General features: G+C 51.7%; 9 protein-coding genes across 9 annotated transcripts; 4 read left to right on the top strand and 5 right to left on the bottom strand.

Moving 5' to 3' along the window:
• Positions 1–1168: 1168 nt before the first annotated feature.
• BU25DRAFT_435159 (uncharacterized protein) lies at positions 1169–3180 on the top strand (the record flags this gene model as incomplete). The annotated part of the gene is made up of 2 exons (XM_033708897.1): positions 1169–3063; positions 3153–3180. The coding sequence occupies 2 exons, from the start codon at positions 1169–1171 to the stop codon at positions 3178–3180; spliced, it is 1923 nt and encodes a 640-aa protein (XP_033556138.1).
• Positions 3181–4579: 1399 nt separating this feature from the next.
• Positions 4580–6711, top strand: BU25DRAFT_353338 (glycoside hydrolase family 2 protein; the record flags this gene model as incomplete). Its single annotated transcript, XM_033703452.1, has 4 exons — positions 4580–4920; positions 4960–5166; positions 5217–5404; positions 5480–6711. 4 exons carry the CDS (start codon positions 4580–4582, stop codon positions 6709–6711), a joined length of 1968 nt encoding a protein of 655 aa, XP_033556137.1.
• Positions 6712–6798: 87 nt separating this feature from the next.
• On the bottom strand, positions 6799–7960 carry BU25DRAFT_403454 (acyl-CoA N-acyltransferase; the record flags this gene model as incomplete). Its single annotated transcript, XM_033705079.1, has 1 exon — positions 6799–7960. The coding sequence occupies exon 1, from the start codon at positions 7531–7533 to the stop codon at positions 6799–6801; it is 735 nt and encodes a 244-aa protein (XP_033556136.1). The 5' UTR covers positions 7534–7960.
• A 3736-nt stretch (positions 7961–11696) lies between these two features.
• On the bottom strand, positions 11697–13075 carry BU25DRAFT_311295 (uncharacterized protein; the record flags this gene model as incomplete). The annotated part of the gene is made up of 3 exons (XM_033702134.1): positions 11697–12476; positions 12524–12809; positions 12879–13075. Coding segments are annotated over 3 exons (1263 nt in total), but the record flags the coding sequence as incomplete, so codon positions are not given.
• Positions 13076–13639: 564 nt separating this feature from the next.
• Positions 13640–15333, bottom strand: BU25DRAFT_463230 (MFS general substrate transporter; the record flags this gene model as incomplete). The annotated part of the gene is made up of 4 exons (XM_033710588.1): positions 13640–14276; positions 14331–14543; positions 14597–15031; positions 15155–15333. The coding sequence occupies 4 exons, from the start codon at positions 15331–15333 to the stop codon at positions 13640–13642; spliced, it is 1464 nt and encodes a 487-aa protein (XP_033556134.1).
• A 1277-nt stretch (positions 15334–16610) lies between these two features.
• BU25DRAFT_481224 (uncharacterized protein) lies at positions 16611–18163 on the top strand (the record flags this gene model as incomplete). Its single annotated transcript, XM_033711087.1, has 4 exons — positions 16611–16982; positions 17027–17137; positions 17192–17433; positions 17515–18163. The coding sequence occupies exons 1-4, from the start codon at positions 16824–16826 to the stop codon at positions 18161–18163; spliced, it is 1161 nt and encodes a 386-aa protein (XP_033556133.1). The 5' UTR covers positions 16611–16823.
• A 2380-nt stretch (positions 18164–20543) lies between these two features.
• On the bottom strand, positions 20544–21439 carry BU25DRAFT_415623 (uncharacterized protein). The gene is made up of 2 exons (XM_033707575.1): positions 21395–21439; positions 20544–21331 (listed from the first exon to the last, which is right to left on the bottom strand). The coding sequence occupies exon 2, from the start codon at positions 21323–21325 to the stop codon at positions 20882–20884; it is 444 nt and encodes a 147-aa protein (XP_033556132.1). The 5' UTR covers positions 21326–21331; positions 21395–21439; the 3' UTR covers positions 20544–20881.
• Positions 21440–21565: 126 nt separating this feature from the next.
• Positions 21566–23143, top strand: BU25DRAFT_378589 (salicylate 1-hydroxylase-like protein). The gene is made up of 3 exons (XM_033704178.1): positions 21566–22185; positions 22241–22516; positions 22566–23143. The coding sequence occupies exons 1-3, from the start codon at positions 21717–21719 to the stop codon at positions 23108–23110; spliced, it is 1290 nt and encodes a 429-aa protein (XP_033556131.1). The 5' UTR covers positions 21566–21716; the 3' UTR covers positions 23111–23143.
• A 2816-nt stretch (positions 23144–25959) lies between these two features.
• Positions 25960–26742, bottom strand: BU25DRAFT_481193 (uncharacterized protein; the record flags this gene model as incomplete). The annotated part of the gene is made up of 2 exons (XM_033711086.1): positions 26324–26742; positions 25960–26273 (listed from the first exon to the last, which is right to left on the bottom strand). Exons 1-2 carry the CDS (start codon positions 26670–26672, stop codon positions 25960–25962), a joined length of 663 nt encoding a protein of 220 aa, XP_033556130.1. The 5' UTR covers positions 26673–26742.
• Positions 26743–27830: the final 1088 nt, after the last annotated feature.

Here is a 27830-nt window from a genome sequence, read left to right as displayed (position 1 = left end):
ACAGTGTAGGGGTGAAGTTGTTCTCTACCTGGCGCAGTTCCGTTGTTGCGTTGCGCACAGGCCTTACGCGAACAGACTAAAGTCTTAGTACTGTATCGCTCAAGCTTCACCTCTTCAGGCTGCTCCTACAGCCCGCGGTGCGTTCCACCGGAACACTCGTGTGTGACTGAGGCAGCATGAGCGTCAGCGTGTGGTGCCGCAACATCGGCTGACGCCGCGATCAGTGAGGGACGTCAACAACTCAGCCGCGGGTTTATTGCATCCTCGGCTGCGACTGGGCGGAGAGTCTCACACTGCAGTCGGCCCATCAGAAGATGGGAGCATGGTTGCTGAAGAGCCTCCACTCTGCTCTGCGACAGCACAGTGCACACGGGACGAGGGATGGCGCAATGCAATCGGGAGTGAGCGTGGCCAGAGTCGGGCCCTGAACATCAATCCTTCGGTCGCCCAGCAGCGTGATCAGCTTCCGAGTTTGTGCAACCGCGCGGGCCTGTCGCCCAGTGCATTTCGACCATCAGGATTCATATCACGTCTTTAGCCGCAGTCTGGCGGCTGAAGACATTCGGCTCAGAATCGAGGTCGACGGCCTGAGTGAAGAGTCCCGCCGCAACGACACCGCAGAAATGTGATCGACGAGAGCAACGAAAACCCATCTCCACTGCGCGCCTGCTCGCACTAACACACACGCGCAATGTCTTATCGTCCTTGCGACGTGGACAACCCTGGCTCCAATCTCACATGGCTGGCCGTTTTCGGGGCCAACAGCCACTGTACGGGGTAAAGGGCTCTCCCACGCCGCGCGCCACGCCTCCGAGCCGAGAGCCAAAGCTCTGGTGATTGGTTACTAGCCGGTGCAAGCGAACAGCCATTTCTTTGTGCCATGCCGCTTGCCCCAAGCAGAACCGTTCCGAAGGGCAGATGGGCAACTGTACAACGATTGAAAGGCCGAAGAATCTGGCCCCGCTGACGCCTGAGGCGCTGTCTTACTTACTCAAGTGTAACAAGTAAAGTCTCGTGCCATCTCAACCCTCACACCTCCTCTCGCCCTCCCAGAAATGAAAAACAGCGTGCGACAACTACCAAGTTCCTTGCGACCAGGGTCCTTTACCGAAGATTTCACCTTCACGGCATTGACACTTGGACCTCGGCACTATTTTCGTCCAACACCATGAGTGCGAGAACGCTAACGAACGTGGTCAATGACCAGACGATAGCGCTAAATGCCATGATCTATGGCTATGCAGGCCATTCGCTTGTCACACCCCATGCTGCGCTTCAACAGATCTGGTGGACAGACGAAAGAATAAACGAGAAGGTCACGCAGGACTTCGTGACTTCGCGACTGCAACCACGAGAAAGGGAGCGACTGACACAACCTGTGGGCTTCGGCGATCTCTCAGACGACACATACATCGAATGGATCTTAGAAAAAGCGCGACGATTGTTCCTCGTGCTGGCTGAGATTGGCGAAGCAGATGGCATATTCGCCGTGGTTGATCGATCGTGGAATGATGATGACCTGCCTCTTGAGATGGACGACATCGAACAGCTGGCACTCACAAACAGACGCGACGAACATGCTAGTGCACGCTTCTACTCTACACAATTCACGTTTCTACTCAGAGAGCTTCAGAACGGTGTACACATAGATTATGCGTCGAACGAGGAAGTACCGCTGGAGTACGTCATGGGTCTACCACCTGCAGCTAGCCTCCAGAACTGGTCGCGTGTACACCTGCCCAAAAGACCCAAAGAGGTTTATGTGCGGCGAAAATTCGCACTAGGAAATGTCGAGTCACCGACCGCATTCGAATCGGCTTTCATATTGGACGTGGAAAGCGCTCGAATGGTCGAGCATGAACACATTGCTCCTGTTTGGGCTTCGTACACGGCGAAAGGGACGGGCTACGTGGTGACGAACTTTGTGGGACAACACACTCTACGGACCTTCATCGATCACCGAGACCCGACACAATACAAGAAGCTCTCCAAACCAGAGAGGAGATGGCTTGTTCTGAACTGGATGCATTGCTTGGCAGACGCTGTTACGACACTGCACCAGAACGGGTTCTGCCACTCTGCGGTACGACCATCGAACATTATCATCGATGACAGCAACGCGATTGCCTTCAGCGACATCAGCAGTCTTGAGACATTTCAGAGGGACAAAAGACTGGATGCAATGGATGCATATATCTATAGCGCACCAGAAACGCAGTCGATCCCTGGATCCTTTGATCCAAACGCTCCAGCGCCGTCACCTGTCGTAGCAAGCACTCGACACACCTCCATCACGAGCAAAAGCTCAGCCGGGTCGTCCAATAGTAGCGGCTCGTTAGGGAGGAAGCTGACAAAGACATCTACAAACGATTTCAGTGGCTTCAACTTTGGGTTTCGAAGAACGAAGCCTATACCGAAGCCGCGATCGAGAGTTCACGAAACTGAGAAGGCGGACATCTTCTCACTTGGCTGCGTTTTCTTGGAGATCATCGGGTTCATGCTGAAGAAGAAACCTCACGAGTTCATCAAGCATCGCTCATCGAAGCAAAGAACCAGTACTGGCGGCAAGAGCAGCCGCACAGATTCATCTTACCATGTTAACCTGGGTAAAGTTGAGAGCTGGATGGTGGTACTCGAAAAAGCTTCTTGCGAGCATGACGAAGATGCTTTCCGTGCTATCCCACATATTTTGACGCTGGTACGCAGTATGCTGAGCACGACACCGAATGGTCGACCGAACGCTCGAAGCGTCCGTGACAAGCTCCTCGAGATCCTGACCACTCATACCACTATTCCAGACATCCACTGTGGTGCGCATAAGCATGACTTTGTGCATACTGGGTCGTCCACTTCTGGCTCCGATCGAGCCTCCAGTGTGGCATCGCTGCGGACAATGTCGACGATAAGCTCGACATCAGATGCAGATACCATTCGACTATCCGCGTCCTCACTGACCCGCGTGAACTCAATCGTAAACTCTTACTCGGATCGCATGACTCTTGCTGGGATCTCAGAGGACGATAGTGCATCGATACGCACAGTCGAACCTCCACTATCCACACCGTACAATCCTACGCCACGACTCCCTCCTTTGGTCAGTCCACCAGCCTCGCCCACAGCAACAAGGATGCCAGCTTCCCCTTGTTCCGCAGAGCGACCATCGAGCCCGTCAAGACCTAGCTCTTCAACCCAAAAGAAATCATGGAAAGGGCCATTCTTCCGCATGCCTTGAGCTTCCATGGAAACCGATTCCAAGGTCGCAAGCGTTGTCTGATGTGGTCAATTACCCGCGGCCGCTTCCTACCTCTATGATCCATGATGACCGCGAGACGAGGAGTCAGGCCGCCAATGTTGCAGCAGGAGCTTTGCATCAGGTTACCGGTGTCACATCGCAGCAGAGCCATGCTTTTACGGGAAGCTGCATATCCACGCTATCGAAATGAACGACAGGCTTGGCAAGCCGTTGTGGCAAGGATATCAGCTCAAGGTGGAACAAGGAAGCTCTTGGGTGAAGGACAAGTGGAACAGAGCACGAGGGAAACGTTGGGCCATATACCCAACACACATGCTCATAGGAACGCGTGATAGCACAAGCTTGGCGCAGAGAAAGCCTGTATAGCGATGAATGCATGGTCTTAATAGCAATACCTTTTTGTTGTCCTTCCCCATGCAGGAAGCTCATTGCCTGATCGAGCAGGTGCTTTGGAGTTGTGCCACCAAACCTTGACAGTGACAGCATGTGCTTGCCCGTCCAACATGCGGGGTATCTCTGGGGTAAACTTCACCGAAGCTGCGATCGAGTAAGCACTTGACGTTCCCCGAACAAGGTCTTGTTGTTGATTTTTCTCCGCGGCGCGCGCTCCTTCAACGCCAACGCACGGGTCACACCACAACGTACAGTACCATAGGCAGTTTTGAAGCACGCCACGACGTGATATAACATCGAAAACATGCCACAGCCCACAGTGCCATGCATTGGCGATGCATATGCCCTTCTCACGAGGGTTGAACTCCTGCGAGGACGTTTGTTGATGCAAGGAGCTTGCTGCGCCGGCGCATGCGGGGAGTCCCAAACCTCCGCCAGCTAGCTAGATCAGCGTCTTGGCTGGCAGCTCATTCAGCGCCCTCATCTGACTTCGGCTCTTTCATATGCACCGCCAATGTTGTTGCACCACGATCCCAACCTCCTCGAGCCTCGCGCTTTCTTGCAGCCTCGCTGCTGGCGCCTAATCATGCCTACCGCGATAAGTGGACCATTGGCCATCGTCTGCAAGTACCTCGCGCGTCAGACATCAGCCGGCAGCTCCATCTGATTACGAATATGCCATCTCAATAGTCCATCCGAAAAGTGTCAAGGCTGTCGTGATCGACAAAGCGTGCAGCAACCCCTCTCGATACCGCCGCTAAGCCCAGGCGGCATGCATCCACTACAGATACCAGGGGCTTGATGTTGTCATAAACATGCAGGTCGGGTACCTTAAATACTTGGAAGAAGTCCCCTCATCCCTTCTTCGAGAACGGGGGAAGGACCTGTATCAGACAAGCAATCATCATCATCATCACCATCATCACCACAAGAATGCGGTCTCTGGCATTTCTTTCGACCTTATTGGCTTCGGCCACAATCGCTACAAGCACCCTCTTAACACGATATGCCAATGATACTGGGTATAAGCTGCAGACGGGACCCCTCGACACACCCTGGACCGCAGAAGTCGGCACAAATCCATGGCCTGAGCACCCCCGTCCAAAGGTTCAGCGCTCACAATGGAAAAACCTCAACGGCGTATGGCGATGGAGAAACGTGACAGCTGGTCAGGTCAACTCGCCGCCCACAGGGCAGACGCTCGAGCGGTCGGTATTGGTCCCGTCGTGTCTTGAGAGCGCATTGTCTGGTAAGTCCTTCATTTCTGTTGTGCCGTGAAATCAGTCCTGATCGTTCTCAGGTATCATGGAAAGAGGGCATCTCTACAGCTGGTACCAAACGACATTCGACATTCCGTCCAACTGGCCAACTGGAAACCGTGTGTTGATCAACTTCGGTGCTGTTGACTACGAAGCTACAGTCTTCGTCAACGGCAAAGAAGTGGGCTTCCACAGGGGTGGCTATTTCGAGTTCACCTTTGATGTGACTGACTATCTCTCGACGAATGGCACAAACGAGCTGTGAGTGGACTGCTAGCTGTCTCTTTGCACACACTCACATTGACATTTAGGCTGGTACATGCTTTTGACCCTACAGATACTGAAAGGTACCAGATTCCCATTGGCAAACAGACCCTAACCCGTGAGGGCATGATCTGGTATACACCTTGTACTGGAATATGGCAGACCGTGTGGCTGGAATCGACGCCGAGCGAGTACATCATGAAATTGGATCTGGCTGCTGGTGCAGATGGTTACGGTATGTGTACTTTCGCGAAGCTAAGGGCCAATTGCTGACATGCCATAGTCAATGTGACAGTACACAGCAGCACAGATGGCTCCACCCCATATGAAATCACCGTGCACGAACTTGGCTCAGATGCAGCAAAGGCTACTGCAACAGGAAACAGTGGCAGTCCCTTTGTCTTCAAGGTCGATTCTCCCGATCTATGGACTCCCAGCACACCGACGTTGTACAACATTACAGTCCAGCTGGGAAGCGACTCAGTTTCGAGTTACACCGGATTTAGGACTATTTCCAGGGGTGTTATCGACGGTGTCCAACGGCCACTCTTGAATGGAGAGTTCGAGTTCTTCTGGAGCCCTTTAGACCAAGGCTTCTGGCCCGATGGCATTTATACACCACCGACTGTAGAGGCCATGCGCTACGACTTGGAGAAGCTCAAGGAAGTCGGCTTCAACGCGGTCCGTAAGCATATCAAGGTCGAGCCTGCTCTGTACTACAAGGCCGCTGATGAGCTGGGATTCTTGATTATTCAAGACATGCCTTCATTGCGTCCCGAACTGCCAGATCCAAACAATACTTGCGGTACCATCCAATTGGAAGGCCCAGATGCACAGCAAGAATTCAACAGACAGCTGGGCTTACTTGTCGAGCAGCTGAAGAGCTACACTAGTATCTTCGCGTGGACTATCTACAACGAAGGGTGGGGCCAGGCGACAGATGCAAGTCAGCCATGGCCCGAGTTTGAGCTCACAGATCTCGTGCGTTCTCTCGACCCGACACGTCTTGTCAACGCAGTCAGTGGCTGGACGGATCACACAGCTGGAGACTTCGACGACAATCACCACTACTCGACACCACAGTGCGGTTCGCCGTTCTGGTCAGTGCAAGGCTCCGGCCCGTCTGGTTACAACTCCGCCTACGACCCATCTCGTATTGGCTTGCAAGGCGAGTTCGGTGGAGTTGGACAGCAGCTGCCCTTCGAGCATGCATGGTTCGACGACTTGGCTAAGCAGACAGCCTACGAGCTGACTAACACCACCGAAACTTGGAACTACCGATCCATTCAGAACATTGTACAGCTTCGCGAACAAATCGAGCGGTACGCTTGCTCTGGAGGCGTCTGGACGCAGACCACCGATGTTGAAGGAGAGGTTAACGGGCTATTGTCTTATGATCGGAGGATCAACCGCATGGACAAGGAACTTTGGACTAGTACGATCCAGTCACTGTACGATGCTGCTGCAAAGCGAGGCAATAGCTCGGTGGCGATCACAGAAAGGAATGACGGACTAGCAGGCTTGCAAGACGTCTTTCCATAAACCATGAAGAATTTGTCTTTCTCGCGATAACGTAACGTAGCGTAGCGTAGTGTAGTACTTTTCAAGGCTGCAAGTCAAACTCATCTACTACTGACTAGACTCGATCCTAATAGCCCGACTTGTCCGCCTTTCTTCATCCTGATTGCCTTTCTTCTTCTCCTGCTCCCTTTGCAATGCCCACCACTCCCCTTCCAGCATCCCCAACTCCACACCATCCCACCACCGCCCCTCATGCCACAGCGCCTCCCTCTCCCTTCCTTCCACCTTGAACCCCACCTTCTCATATAACCTCAATGCCCCCGTATTCCACTCGAATGCCCGGATCCGCACTCTGTGCAGCCCTGCACGACGGAATGCGTAGTCCAAGGCCCACTTAATAGCTTCGCGTCCGTAGCCGCGGCCTTGGAAGGGGGGAAGGATATCAATACCAATTTCTGTCGACCTGTGGTGGATGGCATTGGGCGGGAGGCGCGAGAGATGGATCTCGCCTATAGCTGTGCCCCATTCGCTCTTCAGATTCCCCCAAGGCGCGCCATTGTTGCGCATCTCTTCGTCTTCTTTGGAGGTTTGGGTCTCCTTTAGCCAGATTGTTGCGCCGAGGAGGGAGTCCTCGGCCACGCTTTTCATGAATTTTGTGGCGTCGGCGGTGCTGGGCAGGGCAGTGTTGGTGAAGTTGCTATTCATGAAGCCGTCCTGGTCGTTGCCTATGGCGAGGTAAAGGGCGAGGTCTTCGGGTTGACGGACTGCGCGAAAGGCGAGGCGGGTTGTGTCGAAGGGGCGGAGAGGGTCGGGGATCAGCTGAGGGTTTGGCTTGGTGGCCATGTTGATTGAGTATATCGGGTTATGCCTCTAGATGCTCCTAGAACGCGAGTGCTGGCGAAATGTTGAGTCAAGAAACGACAATGTTGAGTGGTGTTGGGTATCTGTTGGTTGACTGCCAAAATGCTTCTTTTCAGCTAACGGTGGGGAGGCTGGTGGGCTTGGTCCTTTTCCTTCTCTTTCGAAAATGCTCTATGTTAGGCTCACGCGCTTCGTTGACAAAACATGAATAGCAAGTCCTGATTCTGAGCGTACTTGAGGATATCTCTGCGCCCTTTTGATAGTGTTCGAGTCATTGGGCACGCAGATTGAGGGCGGGCTGCATATGCAGATCTCGCACTAACCTCCAACAAAAAGGCTCATCCTGAGATCGTGGACGGTTCCCTGGCATTTTCTATGAGAGTAGCTTTCGATGTCATCAAGGTATCACATTGCAGCTATTGAGTTTATCGTGTTGTCTGCATTTCGAGATGAACGTATCTGCACGTGCGTGCTGACAAAGCATTCTCGCGAAACTGTGGTTCGCAGCCTCCAAGTTTCCAGATTGACGCTTCGCGCCTCTTTCTTTCCAAATTCTGCATCAACATTGCTATGTTGTATTCATGTCTGAAAATTAATCCCACGCTAGAGTCTCGCACCTTCTGTCAACCGACAGTGCGAACCCATGCTTCCGATGCCGGACTTTGCCAAGCATTGCCTGATTAGTCCCTAGCGCGCGGACTTCGACGAAAGCCCAGAGCCAGTGCAAGCATGCGGTCTGTCCAGTTCGATTCCTTGAGTCCAGATCAACAACAATAGACAAGGTCATGACCCTACATCGATGGATGCTGACCGGTGTACAAGGCCGTATGTTGGTGTTTTAAACATGTAGCGCGCAGTGTGTAACCATGCCTGTCCGAAGTATGCGCAACATATCGCAACATACATTTCATTGATATCCCTACCTCAAAGTCCAGCAATTACCATCTCAGTTGAGTTTGTGTCGATCCAACACCCTGGTCAGCGTGACTAAATGCGCATTGTACACTTGCAGAATGTCTTGCCTTCCTTTGTTCTCTTTCAGCCCATCCATTTCTTCGGCTTTCAGATCCTACCAAGACCCACCGGGTTTGGGGCCGGGCGAGCAGGAGTTACCGACTCCAGTGACGACTCCAGAGTTGACTGGCGAGTTTGACAGCCCGTACGACAAATTATCGCAAGTGTCGGTTTCCCACAGGCGTATTGATTCGTTCGAGTGGGTAATGACACGGTCGGCTCCGAACACTCCTCCAACATTGGGCAACTTAAGCCACGAGCCGTACTCGTCTCCACCATCAAGGCTGATTACCTCTGCTCCATTGCCAGTCCCCAATGAAACCTGGTCAACCGGTTTTCGACCTTGTGAGGATAGAGAGAAACGAGGGTACTTCGACTGGTGGCCTTCACCAAGCCTCAGTAATGGCAAAGGATATACCAAGGTATCAGAAGACGAAGAAGTCAATGAACGAGATGCACTAGCTCCTATGTCTACCAGCCGCAGATCGATTGCAGGGCCGCCACGGCCACTCAAGCCCGAGGCACATATAAGTCTAGGATCACGCACACACTCTTCAATACCCTCATCAGCTACGGGGACCGATCAGCTTCGACCTTCACAAGAGTTCAACGCACTTGGAATAAAGTTTCCATGTACCCCTCCGCCCAGCCCACCAACTGTGACTGCCTCTAAATTGCACCAACTCTCGAGCTCACGAAGTGTCTCTCCTCGAGTGTCCGCGCCACGCTTAACGAAGCGGGTCTCTTTCTCACCAATCATTGATGAGGTCGTACTGGAACCGTTCCCGGATCTTGAGTCCTCCAAGCAGCTGCCATCGTCATGGGGTACCTACTTGCCTTCGTCGTTTCTCGTGGCGCGCCCTCCACTACTACGAGCGACTTCTTCGCCAGCACCTAGAGGGAGGACCACGATTCGACCAATTCTGAGACGCACAAACTCTCCGAATCACCAGCCAATTTCTGACTTTACACCAAGCACTGAGATGGTGCATTTCCCGCACAGACTTAACGCCGAGGATGCAGCAATTATGGCCTCGCCGATGCCAGTTCAGAGGCTATCGGTGGCGGCACTCCAAGCCAATGGACACAGGAATCTAGAAGGGGGCTTAGTCGAGACTGACAGAGCTTTTGTGTCCTTACTGCAAGCCACACAGAAGCCCGCGCGGCGGCGATGCGATTCTCTACTTTCCAACGCATCAAGCAATCTCGGTGAAGAACCCAAATCATGTTAGCTTATCCAACATTGTCCGCATGTTCTTTTTGGTAATTTCTAGATGTTCCTTGGTATCTCAAAGTTCAATTTTATATCGATAGCTTGTATGGGCGGTCTCTGACCCAGGTTTCTCTAACAGACACAAGAAACACAATCAATCGAGATCATATTTCAATAGCAACGTCTTTCCCTCACTCTTCATCACTCTTGCAAACACACTAAAGTCCAAGGTCTCCATTGACGGATACACACGTGCTTGTTCTGGTACTCCAATCTTATCAATAACTGCCATCAGCTGCTCCCTCAATTGCATGTAGAGACTCATGAGGAGCGAAACACTTGGCTGATGTCGGCAACGCGAACACGAGCGGTGGCAGGTGCGATGTGTAGTCTCATGATTAGGGGATACGGTGGAGATGGTGCCGGTGATTCTGTGATATCGGAAGGAACGACTGAGAATGTGAGCTGCATATACACGAACCATGGAAATTTTGAATATTGTGCATTCAAGTCCGTTGAGCAAGGTTGAAAAACCGTGAATACAGTGTACATTGAAAAGTGTGCATACAAAACCATCCTCAACAGCTCAATAAGTGCTTCGCGTCTCGGATAAGATCGAACAAGCTGCGAACAGTAGACACTGTGTTGCCCATCAAATCGAATAAACCCCGTCGCTCGTCTATACCACCTTGAGTTGTAGGATGCAGAGCTCTGCGAGTTCCATCCCCTGCCGTTAAAAGGAACCCATCTGGTTCGTGAACGATGCCGCTTGAATGCTTGAGGGGTTGGAATTCTCATCGTAGGTAGGTTTGTCCCAATTATCATCCATGGAGACCGGCAGGCCAGGTTTTGACACACGCAGTTCAGAGGCCTTTTCCCTTATTTCGCCTTCCATGGTAAGTATAAGCTCTTTCAAGTCCCAACAAGCACCGACTGCGACACTTTGATACTTGATACGACTGCGAAACTTGCAGTTCAGATACTGTAGCTAGATCCGTGGCACTTTGGCCGCACGAAAAGTCGATTGACCATGACCATGGATGATGAGGGACTGGAGGTGCTTTGAATACAGAGGCTTTGAAGTAAGGTCGCATAAAGAATTGGGAGCGGGAACTCTGCGCTGATGTGCAACTCTACTGTGGGATGTTGGAGCTTGATGTTCGAGTGCTTGTTAGTGGCAAACCTGGTCAAATCCTCGGTGAGCTGTCGGACGAGGAGGGTTCGAAAACAGTCGTTCCGTTGTTCGCGCGATCTTGCACTCGGTGTCGTGTAGAATACCTCATCAGTAAAGCCCACGTGGATCGTGAGCGAAGAGAGCAGAGCAAGGCTGAGATCTCCTACTTGAGCGAACCAGCTTTTAAGAAGTCATTATGCTCCGTAGCAAAAACCCAGCTTCTGAAAAGTTATCTGACCTCAAAGTCATTCAGATGGTAGAGCACCTGCTGAGCGTTCATGAAGAGGTCCTTGCATGTTCGCATTGGATGTGTTGATAGGCATTTTGGACATGCTTGGGGTCAAAGGCTCGGCATCTGCGGTGAGGGTGTATGGATACCGATGAGCCATCGATGACCCAGAGGTAGCCAAGTATGTGTTGTTTCATCCCGGTCGGGAATGTGAGAAGCGTCGGTGACTCGCAGTTGCCCAGCATCGTGGCAACGCTGGACTGGGTAAATCGTGTCATCCAGCTTAGGGGTTGCATTACTTACGCAGGCAGCTGGCCGTGTCTCACAGTTTCCGAAGCGGTGAAGTAGAAGCAGGAAAGGTGTGGCGCAGTGTGGTGACGTTGTTGGAGTCAATAGACAACTGCACAGATGGAAGGAGCGATACAACGCGAAAGACACGCTAGTAGCCTTGACCATGCGTGCAACGCACCTTGCGACGCTCTTTCGAGATCAAAACTTTAGGCTCATTTCGATGCGTTCGAGGACGCTGAGCTCGTTGAGCTCCATACACGCTGCAACCCATTGGGATCCACCTTGTCCTTCTCACCAGGCACCACTCGCTGGCACCACGAGCACCAGCTTCTCAGCTTGCCTGCATCCTCTCTTGGAAGCCATTGTACCGACTTCTCACGCTCATCTTCATACATCTTCACGCACTCACCAACTCTGGTGTACTTCTTGTGCTTCACCTTAAGCACTCCACCAATGCCCTCAACCTCTTGAGCCAGGTAGCTCGTCCCTCGCCACCGCTCTGGGGACTCTGGGGTGTCATGACTTCGCTCCTGCGCAGCCAGCGCGGCCAGCGTCTCTGCCTCGCAGGTCTCGTGCTCAACGAGCCTTGCACCTAGGCAGCTGGCGCCTCGGCCACACTCAACACCTTGCTCGCCTTCACCGGCTCCTGTGCCTACACCGCCCAGATAATGACTATATCGTGTGCGCCAGCTCCAACCACGGACGTAGTTGGTGTCGGCGTTCTTCAAATCCTTCCCACATGGTGCGCAAAGCCACACCACGTTGTCACAGTTGCATGGCGTTCTTTCAAAAGCCGGCGCAGTAAACGCTCGTGGCGCATCACTGTCCCAGAACACGGGCCGTGGGTTCGGCGAGGGCGGTGGCGAAGGCGAGCTGCCTGACGATGACGTGCGCCCCTTCGTGACGGCCATGAGCAGCGGGAGAGGTGCTTTGGCGCATGTTCGACATATCCGTCGATGACGAGCGCGCAGCGCAGGTTTGGGCGGTGGCTTCATCGTGCAATTCTGGTCTCTGTCAGCGCCACTTCAGCTCCCCAGCTCGGATGTCATACCCGGCACACGACCTTTGCGCATCGCTGACACTCGCCTACCATGTCTCGCGCACAGTTACCGATCTTTCCGCTCGTCAGATGCCGCGAGGACTGGAAACCGCTAGGCCTCTCGCGGAACCGCGCCTGTAGCTGCGAGTCGGTGTCGTCATCTTCGTAGCAGCAATGCAGCGTGTGCTTGATGAGCTGGTCGCGGTACTCGAGTAGGTTGGCGCGAAACTGCCTACATGTGCGCGAGAGATCATGCAGTGTGTTCAGATCGAGCTGGCCAGCAAGCTGTCTGACTATACTATGTGGGTATGGTGGTTAGCATACCATCATGGCGCGGAGCTTGTCCTTGCTGTAGGTTCAGGCTCACGGATAACAGCTGAGGGCTGCCGAGAACCCGTTGATATTCGGATTCGGCCTCTCGTCTGCTGTTTTCGCATGTTCATCCTCGGTTGAGGCCAGCAAGTCATGTAGCAACGGCTTCACATCCGGGATGCTGGGTGTTGACGTGTGTGGGGCAAGATACGCAGGGAGCGCGTCGTCCTCTAGATCAACTAGAACCACCATCGTGGAGAGCTGCGGTAGAGATTCGCAGCATTGAAGCCAGGAGAAGGCTCAAGTTATACAAGGAGAACTCCTGGGCGTGGTCAAAGCGATGCCGGCGTCATGACGAGCTGAGGTGCTGGTGCGAACGGGAAGGCCCCACTGCTGCAGTCACGATCTGATAAGATTTTGTGGATTCAATCTAATCAGATCATCAAGACGTCTGTGCTCGCCGCCTCAATGCGCGCACGCCATCAACGAACCCACCTCAACCACAGACAGTGTGACATACAGCTTGGAGGTGCATTGAGCATCCGCCGGCCTTCCGGCTGGTCTCAGCACCAAGCACGCCTTGCGATCCTTCAGTGTTGGCATACGACAGTCATGTTGCCAGGTTTGCCCATCTGGTATTGAACTGCGACAACGACGTTCTTAACCCAACAACTTCAGATCGATCGGGATTTCGGCGGGCGGAGCAGGACTTTGCAGCGTAGGGGTGGCTATTCTGCTTCTATTCAAGCTGCGGGATATGCGTACGCAACAAGACACCAACAAAAGACAACTACGGTCTCAGTCAATCCCGCCAGCCTATAACGCGAAGCGGAAGTCTGGATGCTCATCACCCAACTCCTTCAGACTCTCGTCCGACACCTCCGGCAGCTCAGCCCTCTTCTGGTCCCGCCCCTTGTTCTCCTGCTTGCATCCAAGCCACGTGATGGTAGCAGCCAAAGCTCCCATGCATGCGAGGCCCAGACCGGTGCTAAAACCGGTATGGAATCTCGGTGATTCCTTAAACATGAACACATTTGAGCTGACGAACGCACCTGCAGTGCCGAAGTTGATGATAGCTGCGATGGCCACGGCACGCTTATACCCACTACCTGTGTTGATTGATACCCAAATGATCGAGATGGGCATGGCCAGGTAGCAACCACAGGCGATGAAAAACATGCCCATGTAGCGCACCTTCGGGTTCTCGGGGTGGACAATCTCAACAGTAAGACCAGATGCGAGAACAGCCCAGCCGAGGATGTAGAAGTAGTAACGGCGCTGCAGGTACTCGCTCATGTACGCGAAGACCACGGAAAAGATGGCGCCGACGACGTACACAGGGATAGAGTGAACCTGTGCTTGTGTTGCGGTGTACCCAAGACCCTTCAGGATCGTGGGCTGGAAATTGGCAAGTGAGTTCGCGTTCTCGGTGACACCGAGGTTCATGGCAACGCTATGTCTTGCGTCAGTTCCCATTCACAGACAGTAAGTAAGAGGTTGCACTTACCCAGTCCAGATCTTCCAATCTTTCAGATAGTGCAGCGCCTTCTTGAAGCTGATATCATCATCAGCCACATGCCCTCCGTCAGCTTTGACACGAGCCAGCATGAGAGTCTTGTCTTCAGGCGACAGGAAGCTACTGTCCTCGGGGAATGGTGGCACCACTGGCCAGCATGCAATACTGGAGAAGATGGTGATGCAGCCTTCAATGATGAAGATCCTATCACACGGTAAGTCTAGATTCAGAGGTGCGCTCTAAATAGCGAAACTTACCACCTCCACGCACCGTACCCAGCAGTACCGTCCATCTTCGCAATCAACGACGAAAGAAACCCATTGATAGCTCCAGCAAGAATCCCCGCAGTACAAAAGAACACAAACCGCGTCAAATACTCAGCCTTAGTATAATACGCCCCAATCAAATACGCAGCACCAGAAATATACGCAGCTTCAGCCATGCCCTCTAGCAGACGACAGACAACAAGCTGCTCCCAACGCTTCACGAGACCACACCCAATGACACAGATACCCCACGCCAGCATCATCACGCACAGGCTCTTCGGTCCGTACTTCTTAAAAGCGATTTGTAGGGGGATGCCGGCGACGAGGTAGCTGAGGCTGAAGACCCAGACGCAGACGTTGAAGCGTTGGCCGATGAGGTTAAGTTCTTTTTCCATGCCTTGGATTTTGGCGTTGCCGATGTTCGCACTGGATAGCATATCAGCTGAAATCTTGAACGAAGGCTACTGCTTCAAGCTATCGTCCGTCTTATAACGTCCCGTGGCCCTTGAGGTTAAGAGATAGACTAGGAAGCGAAGATTATCAACATACCGATCAATGAAGTTCACAAGGTAGAGAATCCATAGAGTTGGCAGGATCCTGAAATCGAGTTTGCGCAAGAGCTGGCGTTCTGCAGCGTGGTCAAACGGCGGATGAAGGGCCGACGATGCATGAGAAACCGGAGAGTCCTGCGCGAAGGCGCCCTTCTCAACGGAGCTGGAGTCTGCCATCTCGAAGGTGTGGTTGAAGGTGTGGTCGAAGGGAATAAGAAAGTGATGATGCAACTACCCGACAAGAATTGGGATCGTAGTCGACGAGCTAGCACATAAAACACCGCATCAACGGCGCAAATATAACTCCCGGAGCGTTCAACCACGGATACTTTTTCGAAGAGGCTTGCAAGCCGAGCGATGGAGAATTGGAAGATGGAAACGTCGGCGGTCCAGATGCATGCATCAAACTCCGGATATGGTGGGATGCCACCAGCCTTGCAACACCAACCACTCTTGCTTCAGGGACACAAGGTCGTAGATACCCCATTTACGTCGAATCTTGTCAAATCCTTTTGAAGGATTGTCGGTCAGGTCGCCCTCATCCTTTACGCCAGGATCTATCGGGCCTTCCCGTCAGGATGAGAAGAGCATCCTATTCGAACAGGACCCCGGTCAATCTTTGGTTTGTGCAGCAGCGTTGCGTTGCAGCTTGTTAGGGCTGAGGTGAGCCTACGAGAACCCCCGCAGCTGAGTCCGGAGCGTCCAGCCTATCGTTGTCTTATATCATCGGTGGTATGTCAGATTTGAGCTTCATCCCGCTTCAGCCCCTAATCGGTGCCAGATCGCCGGACCCGTCACGGACGTTACGATCCTTCGGCAGGCCCTCCCGTCCGCCGCCATCAGGCGTTTAAGCTTCATTCCTCGGTGTAGAAATTTTCCGCACTTACGTGAAGCAGGCTGGACGGCTTGCCGCGCGAGCGAATAATGAATGCATCCAAATTTGCACCAAATATATGACGCGTTCCTTGCGCAGTCACAGCATTGTACTCCGACATCACCATAACCAAACGTATCAACGGCTATTCTGCCTGCATAGTGAGCAAATAGTCTGGCTACCTTTCAAGCAGCGGTTGAGCCGTGTGTTGCTGTGATCCCCGTTACGGAACCAAAAGGCGACGGCTGCATTTCTGTCGAATACCTGGTCAAATTCATTTCATCTGCCAATCGGCGCTTTACGAGGAATACCGCCTGAACAGTGGCGCACTGGCTGTAAAAACGAGATGTCTCAGATGCAAACTGAAGGATGAAACTCATTCCAAGCGTACTCGTGAACTCCGTGACGTGGACGGGAAGACTTCGGTGCCATCAAAATGAGCTCGTACTGTAGAGGCCGCTGAGACGGACTCGAGGAGAAGACGCACCGATTACCACGGTCTCAAACAAGACGTATTAGTATGCGTTGAAGAGACAGGCTTCGATAGTCGAAATCTTTTACGACATTGGTCTTGCACATGTGAGTTGCAACATCACCTTTCTGACTGCAGTTGCTGTTGGATGGAAGTGGCTCTCCGGTGATATAGGGCAGGAGTATTTGGGTTGTTTACCGTTCTGATTGGGACTAGGGTCAATAGCTTGTATGGGCGGTCTCTACCCCAGGTTTCTCCAATTACACAAAAGACACGCAATAAAACCACATCATATCTCAATAGTTGCTTTATCGATATTCGATGCTTTTCCACGCATACCCAGAAGAGCAGCGGGACCTGCGTTGGGTCTCAGCGACTCTAACGACAATCGCAACCCTGCTGTTGCTCTGCAGACTGTCAGCGACCGTCAAGAACAGAGGATGGCTAGGACTGGAAGATGGGCTGGTGATAGCAGCTAACGTAGGTACACATCTTAATGTTTCAGTGGTTGACTGACGACCAAGGTGTTCCTCATCATATTCACAGCCATGATATACGAAGCAACAATACATGGATTTGGCATGCGAATCGTCGACATCAAACGCTCAGGTGGAGATCTCAAAACAGCGATGAAGGTTCGTTAGACATACACAGTCTTCTTCAGATCACAGTCTGACTTCTTAGTGTAGTTCTTTTGGCTGACACAGTCCTTCTACATACTCACTAATGGCTTCAACAAGATGGCCTTCGTCGCCTTGTACTATCGGATCTTCCCGCTGTCACGTTTTCGGCAAGCCTGCATGGTCTTGATGGGTGTATCCATCGGCTGGACTGTGTCATATCTGTTCGTCATCATCTTCCAGTGTACGCCGGTACCCCGTGTGTACGACCGGACCATACCAGGGACCTGTATCAATTTCTTCTGGCAACGGTACGTGCGAAATTTCCTTTCAAAGCCTCATTCGAGCAAGATCGTGTAGAGCAGAGAGCTGTGGACTAACGGTTATCGCAGCTGGTCAAACGCAGTCTCCAACCTCCTCACCGACATATCCGTCTTCATCCTCCCAATACCGGTCCTCGTGCGGCTCAACATGTCCATCGGGTCTCGCATCGGCTTGGTCATGCTGTTCTGTATTGGCTTCTTCATCTGCCTGACGACAGCGCTGCGCATGGCGACACTGCCACTCACCCTCAGAACCAATGAACCGTCGTGGGAGTCTGCACCAACGAATCTTTGGAGTTTCATCGAGTCTGCTACAGGTGTCATCTGCGCGTGCTTGATCAGTCTCCGACAGAGTGTTTGTGCGCTGTGGCCGAAGAGGTGGCGAAGTCGCAAGGGGACGTCGTCCGGGCAGTGTCGATACTGCAACAGTGATGGTCCCAGCATAATTGGGTCGGGACATTCGCAACAACGCGACGGTACAGGGGCTGGCAATACAAGCGGTTATCGTATGGGAGATGTTACAGGCTCCAGGAAGGGTGTGCGAGAGACGTATGCTTCGACTAGTCCAAGCGAAAGTCAAGAGCAGATCGTTGGACGCGCGAAGACTGAGGCACATGTCACGACCACCATGGATGGGCGCAAGAGCGTGAGTGAGAGTGATGACTTGGATCTGCAAGGTATCAAGGTGACCACTGACTTTCAGGTGGTAAGAGACTGAATACCAGTACTCTTCATATTGTATTTAATTATTGCTCGCAGCACCTATGTTATTGGTCTTGCCGTGACTATCAGCTTATGATAGAATATCACTTCTGGGGACGATCATGTGCTGAGGCCCCTCATCTTGAGTCTGCGGTTCGGCTGAATGCCTGAATTTTTCCCATTCAGCCACAAGCGAGATGTTGCAGACTTTTGTAGTCCACCGACAGTCGAGCGAATAATCCATTTCTACACGGCCAACCAAAAGTCGCTTGCGGCACTGTGTTTTCCCGCGGCGGCTCTGCGGGTATATTCGAGGTGCGCAAGGTGGGGCCGTCATCTATCATATGCAAAAATCGGGGAGAAGTTACTGAACCGGCGCTTCCTTCTTCGCCTGTTAGTCTGCTTGACTACAATGTAGCCTTGCAGTATACTTTATTTGTCAACGGGTTGCGAAAGGCTAGACATCACGAGCTGGACACATTGAAGTCCTCTATCTACAGTTGATGGTCGGACATACACGTACATTGGTCGCTCTGTATCATTCAAGACAGACTGGCGTAAGGCCACCTGGGTCCACACCTTGCCAGTGGATTTTAGTGAAAGAGAAGGTGAAAAGATATGGAATCTAATGGACTTTTACATCCGTCAAGGTGGTCCTGGCAAGCGAGTTGAAGTCTGCATTGAAGCCAAGATCAAGGTTGATGGTTTGAACAAGGCCTTTATTAGCACAGCAGTCGATCCATCTTCAGTTTCTCTAGTAGTAGCTACCCATACTATAAGCAAGGCTCGAACAAACCAGTTACTCAAGGAGAATGAGACTCTTGAGAGGGCTGAGAGGATACGGCCAAAGGTTGATCATGTCAGTTCTATTCATAAGTACTGGGTCGTGCGGTACCTGTGTGTGACAACTTCCAGGGCTGGTGTTACGTCCATCCACCAACTCGCGAGCACTTTGAGATCCGAGAGAATGAGGTTGAGAGCTTTGACAATATGATCCTGAAGGCGAGGAAGGCGCATCTGTTGCTCTCCCTCCAATGAAGCTGGTTGAACTTTGGCAGACATGTTCCAACAAGCTAACTGTCAATCCTCACAACGAACGAGCCATTGGCAAGACAAGGAAGAAGCGCCGATTAATGTCCTATTCTTCAGACAACAATGACACTTCCATAATGATGCGGATGGTCAGGGAACAGCAGAAGATTAATCTGCAGAACCAAGCATTGCAGATGCAGGAGAGAGCCGAGGAGCAACAACAACGGATTGAAGCACGCACTGCTGTTCAGTTCCCTCCTGTCTACAGCATCTGTCGCGGTGGATTGTGAGTGATCCGTACGCATGTGGGAAGAATTGAAGGATTGTATTGAGGTTGTATTGCACTATTATGTATGTTTAAATATGTTGTGGTCTCTCGGTTGAGACCGTATTACCCTGGTATAGACTGTTCTGGACTAGCACATTCCTGGGCCAGTATATAGTCGCCTTCTCCTTACGTAGCTAGGTGAGGTACGATAGGCAGTAGCACTCTAAACCGTGACAGCATCACTCACCCATTCCACACGTCTCAGCGTCCTCGGCCGTCTACTCCTGCTTATGCAACCAATACTGTCAAGGCAGGACATCCTCTCACCAGTTCAAGTCCCATCAATGGAGAAGGAAAGGTGGACACCCGTTCTACTGTGAGAGAGTTCATGAGGTGGCTAGTCAGTGAGCAGCCTGAAGAAGATAGGACAGAGTTTGAACACGCTCAGGAGATTATTGTTGAACAGATGTGGACAGTTGGAGACTTGAGGGACATGTCTTTAACAAGCAGTGAGTTGTACCGTATTGCTACTTCTGAGCCCTTCCGACTCAAGGATGGTTTAGTAAGACACTTCCGGGAAGACCTGTGGAGATTCAAGGCAGTCTTCCGAGCGTCTGGTGCAATTTCATAGCAAGTTATAGCATAGGGTGCCAGAAACCCATGAGTCTCCGCACATATAATTCCTATAATCTTAGAAACTCATAGGTTCCCACACACAAAAATCCCCAGATGATCCTGTACTATTAGTTTGCACAATATCACAATGTACAACTACCACCCACAATCACCACTCCCCTGCTGCTAACTGACGATGTGCTTCATCTAGTGCTTCTTGTTGTACGTAAAGACCCTCAGCAGCGTAGTCAAAGTGCTTCACGGCAAAGCAATCACAGTGGCTGTTGTGAACAGCATCTGCTAGAAACGCTCCAAAGGATTCATAGCTGGACCGCGTCCATACGAAGTTCCTCTTGATGTAAGCCTTCAGCACCCCAAACGTCAACTCGATGGGGTTGTAGTCCGGTGAGTATGGTGGCAGGTACCTCACAATATAGCCAGCATTTTCAATAATGCTTGCGACACTGGTGTTTGTATGGATGTTGACATTGTCTAGAATGATTACCATGAGCTTGTTGCCGTAGTGTGTTCGCAGAATGGGCAGCGATTGATTGGTTATCCATTCCACAAAGTCCTCATGACTGAAGTAACCCTTTTTGATACCAGTGCATGGCAGGTACCCATTGACAGTGTATGATGGTAGAATTGCGTATGTGTCTCCCCATCTTATGTCCTGTGTGTAGCGGCTTGGGTGTCCAACTGGGCCATAGGCTTTGTGCCGCCACCCACACTTCTCGTTGAATAATAGATTCGTCTAGGAACACCAGATCATCAGCGGCAAAGCGTCTGAGACTCTGTCGGTATGCCTCTCGTAGGTGTTCATTGCGATGTATGGAGAATGGTCGTATAGTCTTCTGGGTCCAGTTCTGCTTTGCTAGGTATCGCGACACAGTTGACTGTGAGCAATGTACGCCTCTCTCCATAAACAACCAGTACATATCTAGTCCTGGTATAACCACACACTCCTGAAAAGACGGTCAAATAATTCCCCCCATCCTCTACGTCTATCTTCGATGGTCGACCCAGAACGCCAGTTGGTACCTTCTGCACAGAACCAGAATCTACTAAGTTGTCCTCAACATTCCTGACAGCGTGGAGCGAGCAGCCTTCACAATTAGCAATAGTCTGATGGTTCCAGCCGAGTAGGAGAAAGCGGCAGATATTAAGGCGTGTCTGGTTTGATAGGCCACGATTGCTCATGGGAGGTGGGAGTCGTGGTGTTGGAGCGTGTGGCTGTCGCCCGACCCCATGGGCGCGATACATGATGAACTACAACACCAAAAACTATAGTTAGTCTGCTGCAATAGATGCACACTGCTGGGCAACACGTACTGTACAATAAACTGCAGTTTGTGCAGCTGCATGCGTTAGTTCATGATTTGACGCGATTTTGTGGGTAAACGGGTGTTGCGCGCGAAAGTTGGGATGACGCCAAGCAAATCCCCACTTTTTGCATACAATAGATGCATGTGTGCCTTCGCGCCTTCCAGAGTCTGACCACCCCGCATGCACCTGCAGAATGAACCGCTAACAGCCTCGGACTCGAGGTCTTCAACAGCTTGACCCTAGACTAGACTCATCACGACCCTAAACTACTACGTCGGACATTACACTGTTGTTCCAGACATTATCACATTGAGCTTCTCCTGTTAAAATGACCGTTCCACAACCCTCACAAGATGCACCAAACATCGCAATCGTTGGTGGCGGCATCGCTGGCGTAACGCTTACCATAGCTCTCCTCAAACAATGTCCGCACTTTCGCATCACCCTCTATGAATCTGCCTCAGCGTTCGGTGAGATCGGAGCAGGTGTCGGCTTCCAGCCCGTGATGGTTCGCACAATGGCTTTGATTGATCCGCGTATCGCTGTTGCGTTCAAGAAGTGCATTCAAGGGAACGAAGAAACGGACCCTCCGATATGGTTCACGGTGCGAGTTGGTGATCAGAGAAAGAAGGGTGTGGCTGTTGGAGAAGAGTTGTTTAAGATTCTGAGTCGGAGTGGGCCAAGGGGTGGTGTGCATCGTGCGCACTTTTTGGCTGAGTTGGTGAAGTTGATTCCGGATGGGATCGCGCAGTTTCGGAAGCGGGTTGTTGATATTACGAAAGCCGAAGATGGCTCAGGTATGTTACGGCTTGCTCTTACATGCAAGGCGTGATTAATCTCACATCTGTGAAGGTGACGCGCTGCTGCATTTTGAGGATGGAAGCACAGCCCAGCATACAGCGGTACTTGGATGTGACGGCATCAAGTCACGTGTTCGTCCGATTGTTCTTGCCGAGTCAGATCCAGCCCCAGCTGTGTTCTCAGGCAAGTATGCATATCGCGGTCTGGTGCCGATGGACAAGGCTATTGAGATTCTTGTGGGAGATGAGCCAAAGACAGCACAGCTGCATCTCGGGTATCATGGGCATGTACTCACATATCCCATTGCCAACGGCAAGATTCTGAACGGTATGTGATTCAGCGTTTGACTACTTGCTGCCCACTGAATTTTCGGTAGTTGTGGCATTCTCCTCTCGATCAACTTGGGAAGATCCCGAATGGGTCACGCAGACATCTCGAGAAGATATGCTCAAAGACTACGAGCATTGGGGCCCCAAAGTGCGCGCACTTATGTCACATATGCAATCACCTGATATCTGGGCGCTCTTCAATCATCCACCAACTTCGACATACTACCGCTCCGATCCGCTCGTATGCCTTGTTGGCGATGCAGCTCATGCTTCGACTCCGCACCAAGGCGCTGGTGCAGGCATGTGTGTCGAAGACGCGTACATTCTGAGCCAAGTACTCTCAACGTGCCACTCGAAAGAGGATCTCGGCATTGCATTCAACGCCTATGATGCTGTGAGAAGACCCAGAAGTCAGAAACTGGTGAAGACGAGCAGAGAAGCGGGTATGCTTTGGGATTTCGAAAGTGAGGGTGTGGGCGATGACTTAGAGGCTCTCGAGAGGAATGCGACGACGAGGATGGGTTGGATTTGGGACCACGACATCGGCGTAGACCTGGCAAAGGCAGAGGAGATCGTGACCAGAAATAGATAGAAGCGGAAATATCGGTACCACTTTTTATTGGAGCGCCCGTGTTGTCGCATTCACCTTCACTTCACCTGAATTGCACATCACGTCATTAGTGCGGATCGGTGTTCGCTTCTGCCTTCTGCCTGCACCCTGTAGTCCGGAAAGTGCCGAAACTGGTCTCACTACCTGTCACGGTTCAGGGTGCTCCTGCCTGTCGAAACTCACCTGCCAAGGGAGTGACTGCCACGTCACACTAGCGTTATTTACAGCTACTCACCTATATGTACTGTCCGTAGCTTCACCCAATACAACCTCAGTTCAATCCTTCAATATTTCCGCACATGCGTACTGATCATTCACGATCCCGGACACTACCTGTCAAAGTAGAGCGACACATCTTGTGTCACGGTTCATGGTGCTCCTGCCTGTTGTACCTCACCTCCATGAGAGTGACTGCCACGTCACACTAGCGTTGTTTACAGCTACTCACCTATATATACTGTTCGTAGCTTCACCCAATACAACCCCAGTACAATCTTCAAATTCTTCCCTTTGCGTACAGTTCTTCACTGAACTCTGACACTTTCACTTGGGCGATTTGGGTGGGCACTCTTATCATAATCTTCGCCGCTAGTGAGAACCAGCTCTCTTACAAGATTGCTTTAGGGCTCGCAGACCGAAGTGTCGAAGTACTACAGCATATTTCACTTCGAGGTACCAGCTGGCCTGAGTCCTGCAATGTTGCCATCAACAATCTCACCGCCCGACTAAGGCGGTCACGCGAGTAAAGCATCAGCACATCACGATCAGAGACAATTGAAGCCAAGGGTTCGAAGAACTTCGAAGTTCCTACCCTAGCTCGACCCTCTCGACAGGCTCAGCATCCTTCGAGCCGCCTGCAGGGTTCATATAACGCAAGGCAGAACCAGTCTTCTCAACATGTCGCGCTCAACGCGAGTGCACCCGCGAAGTCACCGGGAAGTGACCATTCTCAGATCGCTTCTGGCATTTTCGAACCAACTACTATCGATCGGTTAGGTACCGCGTTCAACATTGTCACCTATCAAGGTCCTTCCATGGCCGCAGACACCTGCCTCAATGGCTCGGGCGATTTTGTAGGAATAGCACAGCAGTCATCTGACATCCCTCACCCACAAGAAGAGACCACGCAGCTATTCAGCAGCGAAGATATGACTTGGTGGATGGGTGTTGACTTTGAACTTAAGGAGATTTAGTGAAGTTTTTCGAATACACTGCGCTGGAAAGTCACTATCTACACTACTCAACATGACTTGGACGGTACGACCTTGCCCAGCTTCGCTGCTTCGAACGCATCATGGATCTCTTTCTCGGCGCCTTGGACAAGTGGCAGCAAACCACTTCGTACTGTGGCGTGTTTCAAGATACCGCGGGCCAACAGACCGTGCTTGAGCGCGACGGTGCCCTCCATGTGCGATCCGTGGTGGTATACATTTCTTGTGACGGGTAGTAGCATGTCATGGACAGCACTTGGGCGAACGTAGTATCATGCCTTTCCTGCCTCGATCGTCTCGAAAAGCGGCCTAAGTGCAATGTTTCTATAGCCGACAAGCATGCCATCGACATAGAAGCATGTATGCAGCAAGTACTCGTCGTGGCACGTCAGGATTCATCGAGACACTGTCGGTTTAGAGTCAAGCAAGGAAGTCAAAGCCGGTTTCATACAAGCCCTGCGCGACTCTATACTATCTACTAGTGTTCGTGCAGAATATGCATCTGAGCGCCACATCTTTCAACCAGGTGCACGGGAAATCACTAGTGGATCGGATCTGTTACTGATACACAATGACAGTTCTTCCCTACCGTGGTCTCATCACTCAGCTTCAACACCACCATCATTCTTGTCCTCACTGCGCCGCTATTTCTGGTTGCAGGTGTGATTGGTAATCTGCGTTGGCATCTCGTCAGGCAAATTGAATGATCGCGCTTGGCACATCACAGTCATGATGGGCATCGCAACAATCGCTTTCGTGATCAGTGCAGTCAAACTCAACTTACCAGCTCGCTGTATCTCATGCTTTCGCTTCGCTTCGCTTCAGGTACGTCAAAGATGCACCTTTCGACTAAAAAAAGTCTTCCAGACTGACATAATCTCGTGTTGCGGTTTGTGGATAATGCGCAGACAGGGAAAATTAAAGAATTGAACTGGGGTTGTTTTGTATGAAGCTACAAACAGTATGTATAGGTGAGCAACAGTAAACAACGCTAGTGTGACGAGGCAGTCACCCTCATAGCAGGTAAAGTACAACATGTGAGGTACGACAGGCAGGAGTCACCCTAAATCGTGACATTTCCCCAGGTGTCTACTCAGTGAACTCGGTCATCCTTGGTTGGGTCTCGGGATCCTTCGGTCAGACCCTAGAAAAAAAAGCCATATCTCTCTCTATCGTCAATGTCGTCTCAATGGCCGACTTCATTTACACGCCCTACCTCTGTCCTAAACGGACGGGCCGAAATACGTCATCGCAATGAGCAGCAATGCATCTTTTGCGTTTGCGAGCATCGCCGCTGCCTGGGTGCTCCGTAGTTGGGTAATGGTACGGAACAAGAGGCTGAAGAGAAATGGCGGCAACGTTTTCTACAAATACTGAGCTGCCCAATTGAAACAATCGATTCATGTTCTTAAAATCATCAGAACCTCGACCGGCTGGCAGAAACTGGAGCTATCATGCCTCACAATATTTGCAATGCGATTGTTTGCAATTCAGAAGACGACAGGTGAAGATATGATACAATGAATTGAGTAGCCTTCAAGACCACAAGAAGATATCGCTATGCCACAAAATGCCGGGGCTCCTGTTCTCACTTTCGCTACACTGCAAACGGCCCAACATCTACTGGCCGAAGGTGAACTCGGGGATGTCGATGTCGGTAACCTTCCAGGTGATGCCACCGTCATCAGTGGACATCTCGCCAGTGACACCATCACCCTTACCCATAGTCTGGTCGTAGTTGGGGTCGGCAGTGTCGAGGGTGATGACAGTGTCAATCCACTTGTGGGCAGGCATAGTACCGCAGTTGTTCTCGGCGCACTCAACAGCGCTGCCCCAGCCCTGTGCGTGACCGTCGCTGGTGCTGAGGGTTGCGACCTGCTTGTCGTTGATCGAGACGTATTGAGTGTAGTTGCCGGTCGCGTCATCGAACTTATCTTTGCTAGTGTTAGATGGGTTTTGGTGTGCTCAAATCTTTGCTGCTCACAGTGCATAGTGATCTTCTCGCCCTCGACAGCGTTTGTGCCGTCGGTCTGAACGGGCATCTGCGAATTGGCTCCGGTGCTCAGGAGTGTGTAGGCGAAGATGCTCCAAGTGTTGGAGTTCCAGTTGTCGGCGATCGACTGGATCAGGTCGCCGTTGGATGTACCCATGCCGACCCAGAGAGAGGCATCGCCAGAGCTACTGCTGGGTGCCTTGGGCAAGACAAGAGTGGAAATGGACTCGCGAATCCAGGAGCCCGAGCCAACAGGACCGGTGCTGAAGGCTGGGCCCATGGCAGCCTCAACAGAGGCGGCAGCGGCGAGGACAGAAAGGATCTGGCGGGAAGAAGGCATTTTGACGGTGTGAAAGAGTGACTCCGGGTCAAGAGTGAAAGGTAGGTATAAATTGGTATGTACAAGAAAGTTGGAACGAATGTATGATGATGGATTATTCAAGAGCGAAACGAACTGCTTTTTAAACTTAAAAGCGCATTGACAATGGTTCGTCTGTCCACCTTTTTCGGGCATGCGTTTCGCGCGACTGTTCACAGACCACCGTATAAGTGGATCTTGCCGTTGTGCCTTTCATCTCGACGTTTCTTGTGCCCGGGGACATGCCTCCGTTAGAGCAATCTGTTCCGTGCAAGCCTCTTTTACGACTATATTTCTCCGCAATCCTTGTTTTTCCTTGGCCGGAGCTTAACTCCAGACCCTGCCTTCTGATCAGCGCACGGCCCGTGCAGCCACTTTGGCATGTTGGCTGTTTCGAAGATCCCAGTAACCCTGCAGCAACGTTGACGTTTAAGACATTTGAAACGCGGCAAGAACTGCCACCTCACTGTAAGACCAGCGTGACGTATCGCCGCTCCTTACAGTCAACCTGGAGTCGGGGTTGTCTATTGTTCTTGAAGTGTTCATTACCTCCCCCCATGATAGACCTTTTTTTAAGGAAGACATGAAAGGCTGGTACCCTGAGAGGTTTCTTGTACAAAGTGAGCTCGGGGGATTTCTCTAGCAAGGGGGCTTGCTTAGGCTCTGGTCCTGTAGGGTCGGATGCTTTCGCACTTAACCGCATTGCCATACCGTGCCCGTGCACCTTGCGGGCCTGTTCAGCTCATGGGCCACCCCACCATCTTTGAGCAATACTTTGCACGCCCTATAACTCAACACTACAATGCCAGTAAAAGAAGCCCTTACAGACATAGATAGTTTGAGACCAGGAGAACAATTTTTGTACTGCTTTCTGGCCAAAAAACATGGCTGTTCTTGCACTACGTTGATGCGCCAACACCAGGGTCAAGCTGTCATCCTGACATGGCTTGCAGCCAATAACAATCCACCCAGTCACACCTCATGGAACCTCATGGAATCCCATGGAACCTCATGGAATCCCATGGAACTGTTGAAGTTGTGTCTTAAGCAAAGCTCGTAGACACTATTCGATTGGTTCTCGGGGATGAGCAGAGGTACAGAAAGCCGTCGGGGGTTGGTTATCACTGAGCGAGCTCGGAG

Source organism: Macroventuria anomochaeta (genome assembly GCF_010093625.1).
Source record: "Macroventuria anomochaeta strain CBS 525.71 unplaced genomic scaffold BU25scaffold_49, whole genome shotgun sequence".
Classification (NCBI taxonomy): domain Eukaryota; kingdom Fungi; phylum Ascomycota; class Dothideomycetes; order Pleosporales; family Didymellaceae; genus Macroventuria; species Macroventuria anomochaeta.
The sequence above is the reverse complement of the archived record's forward strand: the minus strand, read 5'-3'. Positions and strand labels throughout refer to the sequence as shown.

Bases quoted from the DNA above. Each gene is read 5' to 3' on its own strand.
- BU25DRAFT_415623 (XM_033707575.1), bottom strand. From the start codon at position 21,325: ATGTATCGCGCCCATGGGGTCGGGCGACAGCCACACGCTCCAACACCA.
- BU25DRAFT_378589 (XM_033704178.1), top strand. From the start codon at position 21,717: ATGACCGTTCCACAACCCTCACAAGATGCACCAAACATCGCAATCGTT. The intron at 22,186-22,240 runs GTATGTTACGGC...ACATCTGTGAAG, and splicing joins GAAAGCCGAAGATGGCTCAG to GTGACGCGCTGCTGCATTTT. The intron at 22,517-22,565 runs GTATGTGATTCA...AATTTTCGGTAG, and splicing joins CAACGGCAAGATTCTGAACG to TTGTGGCATTCTCCTCTCGA.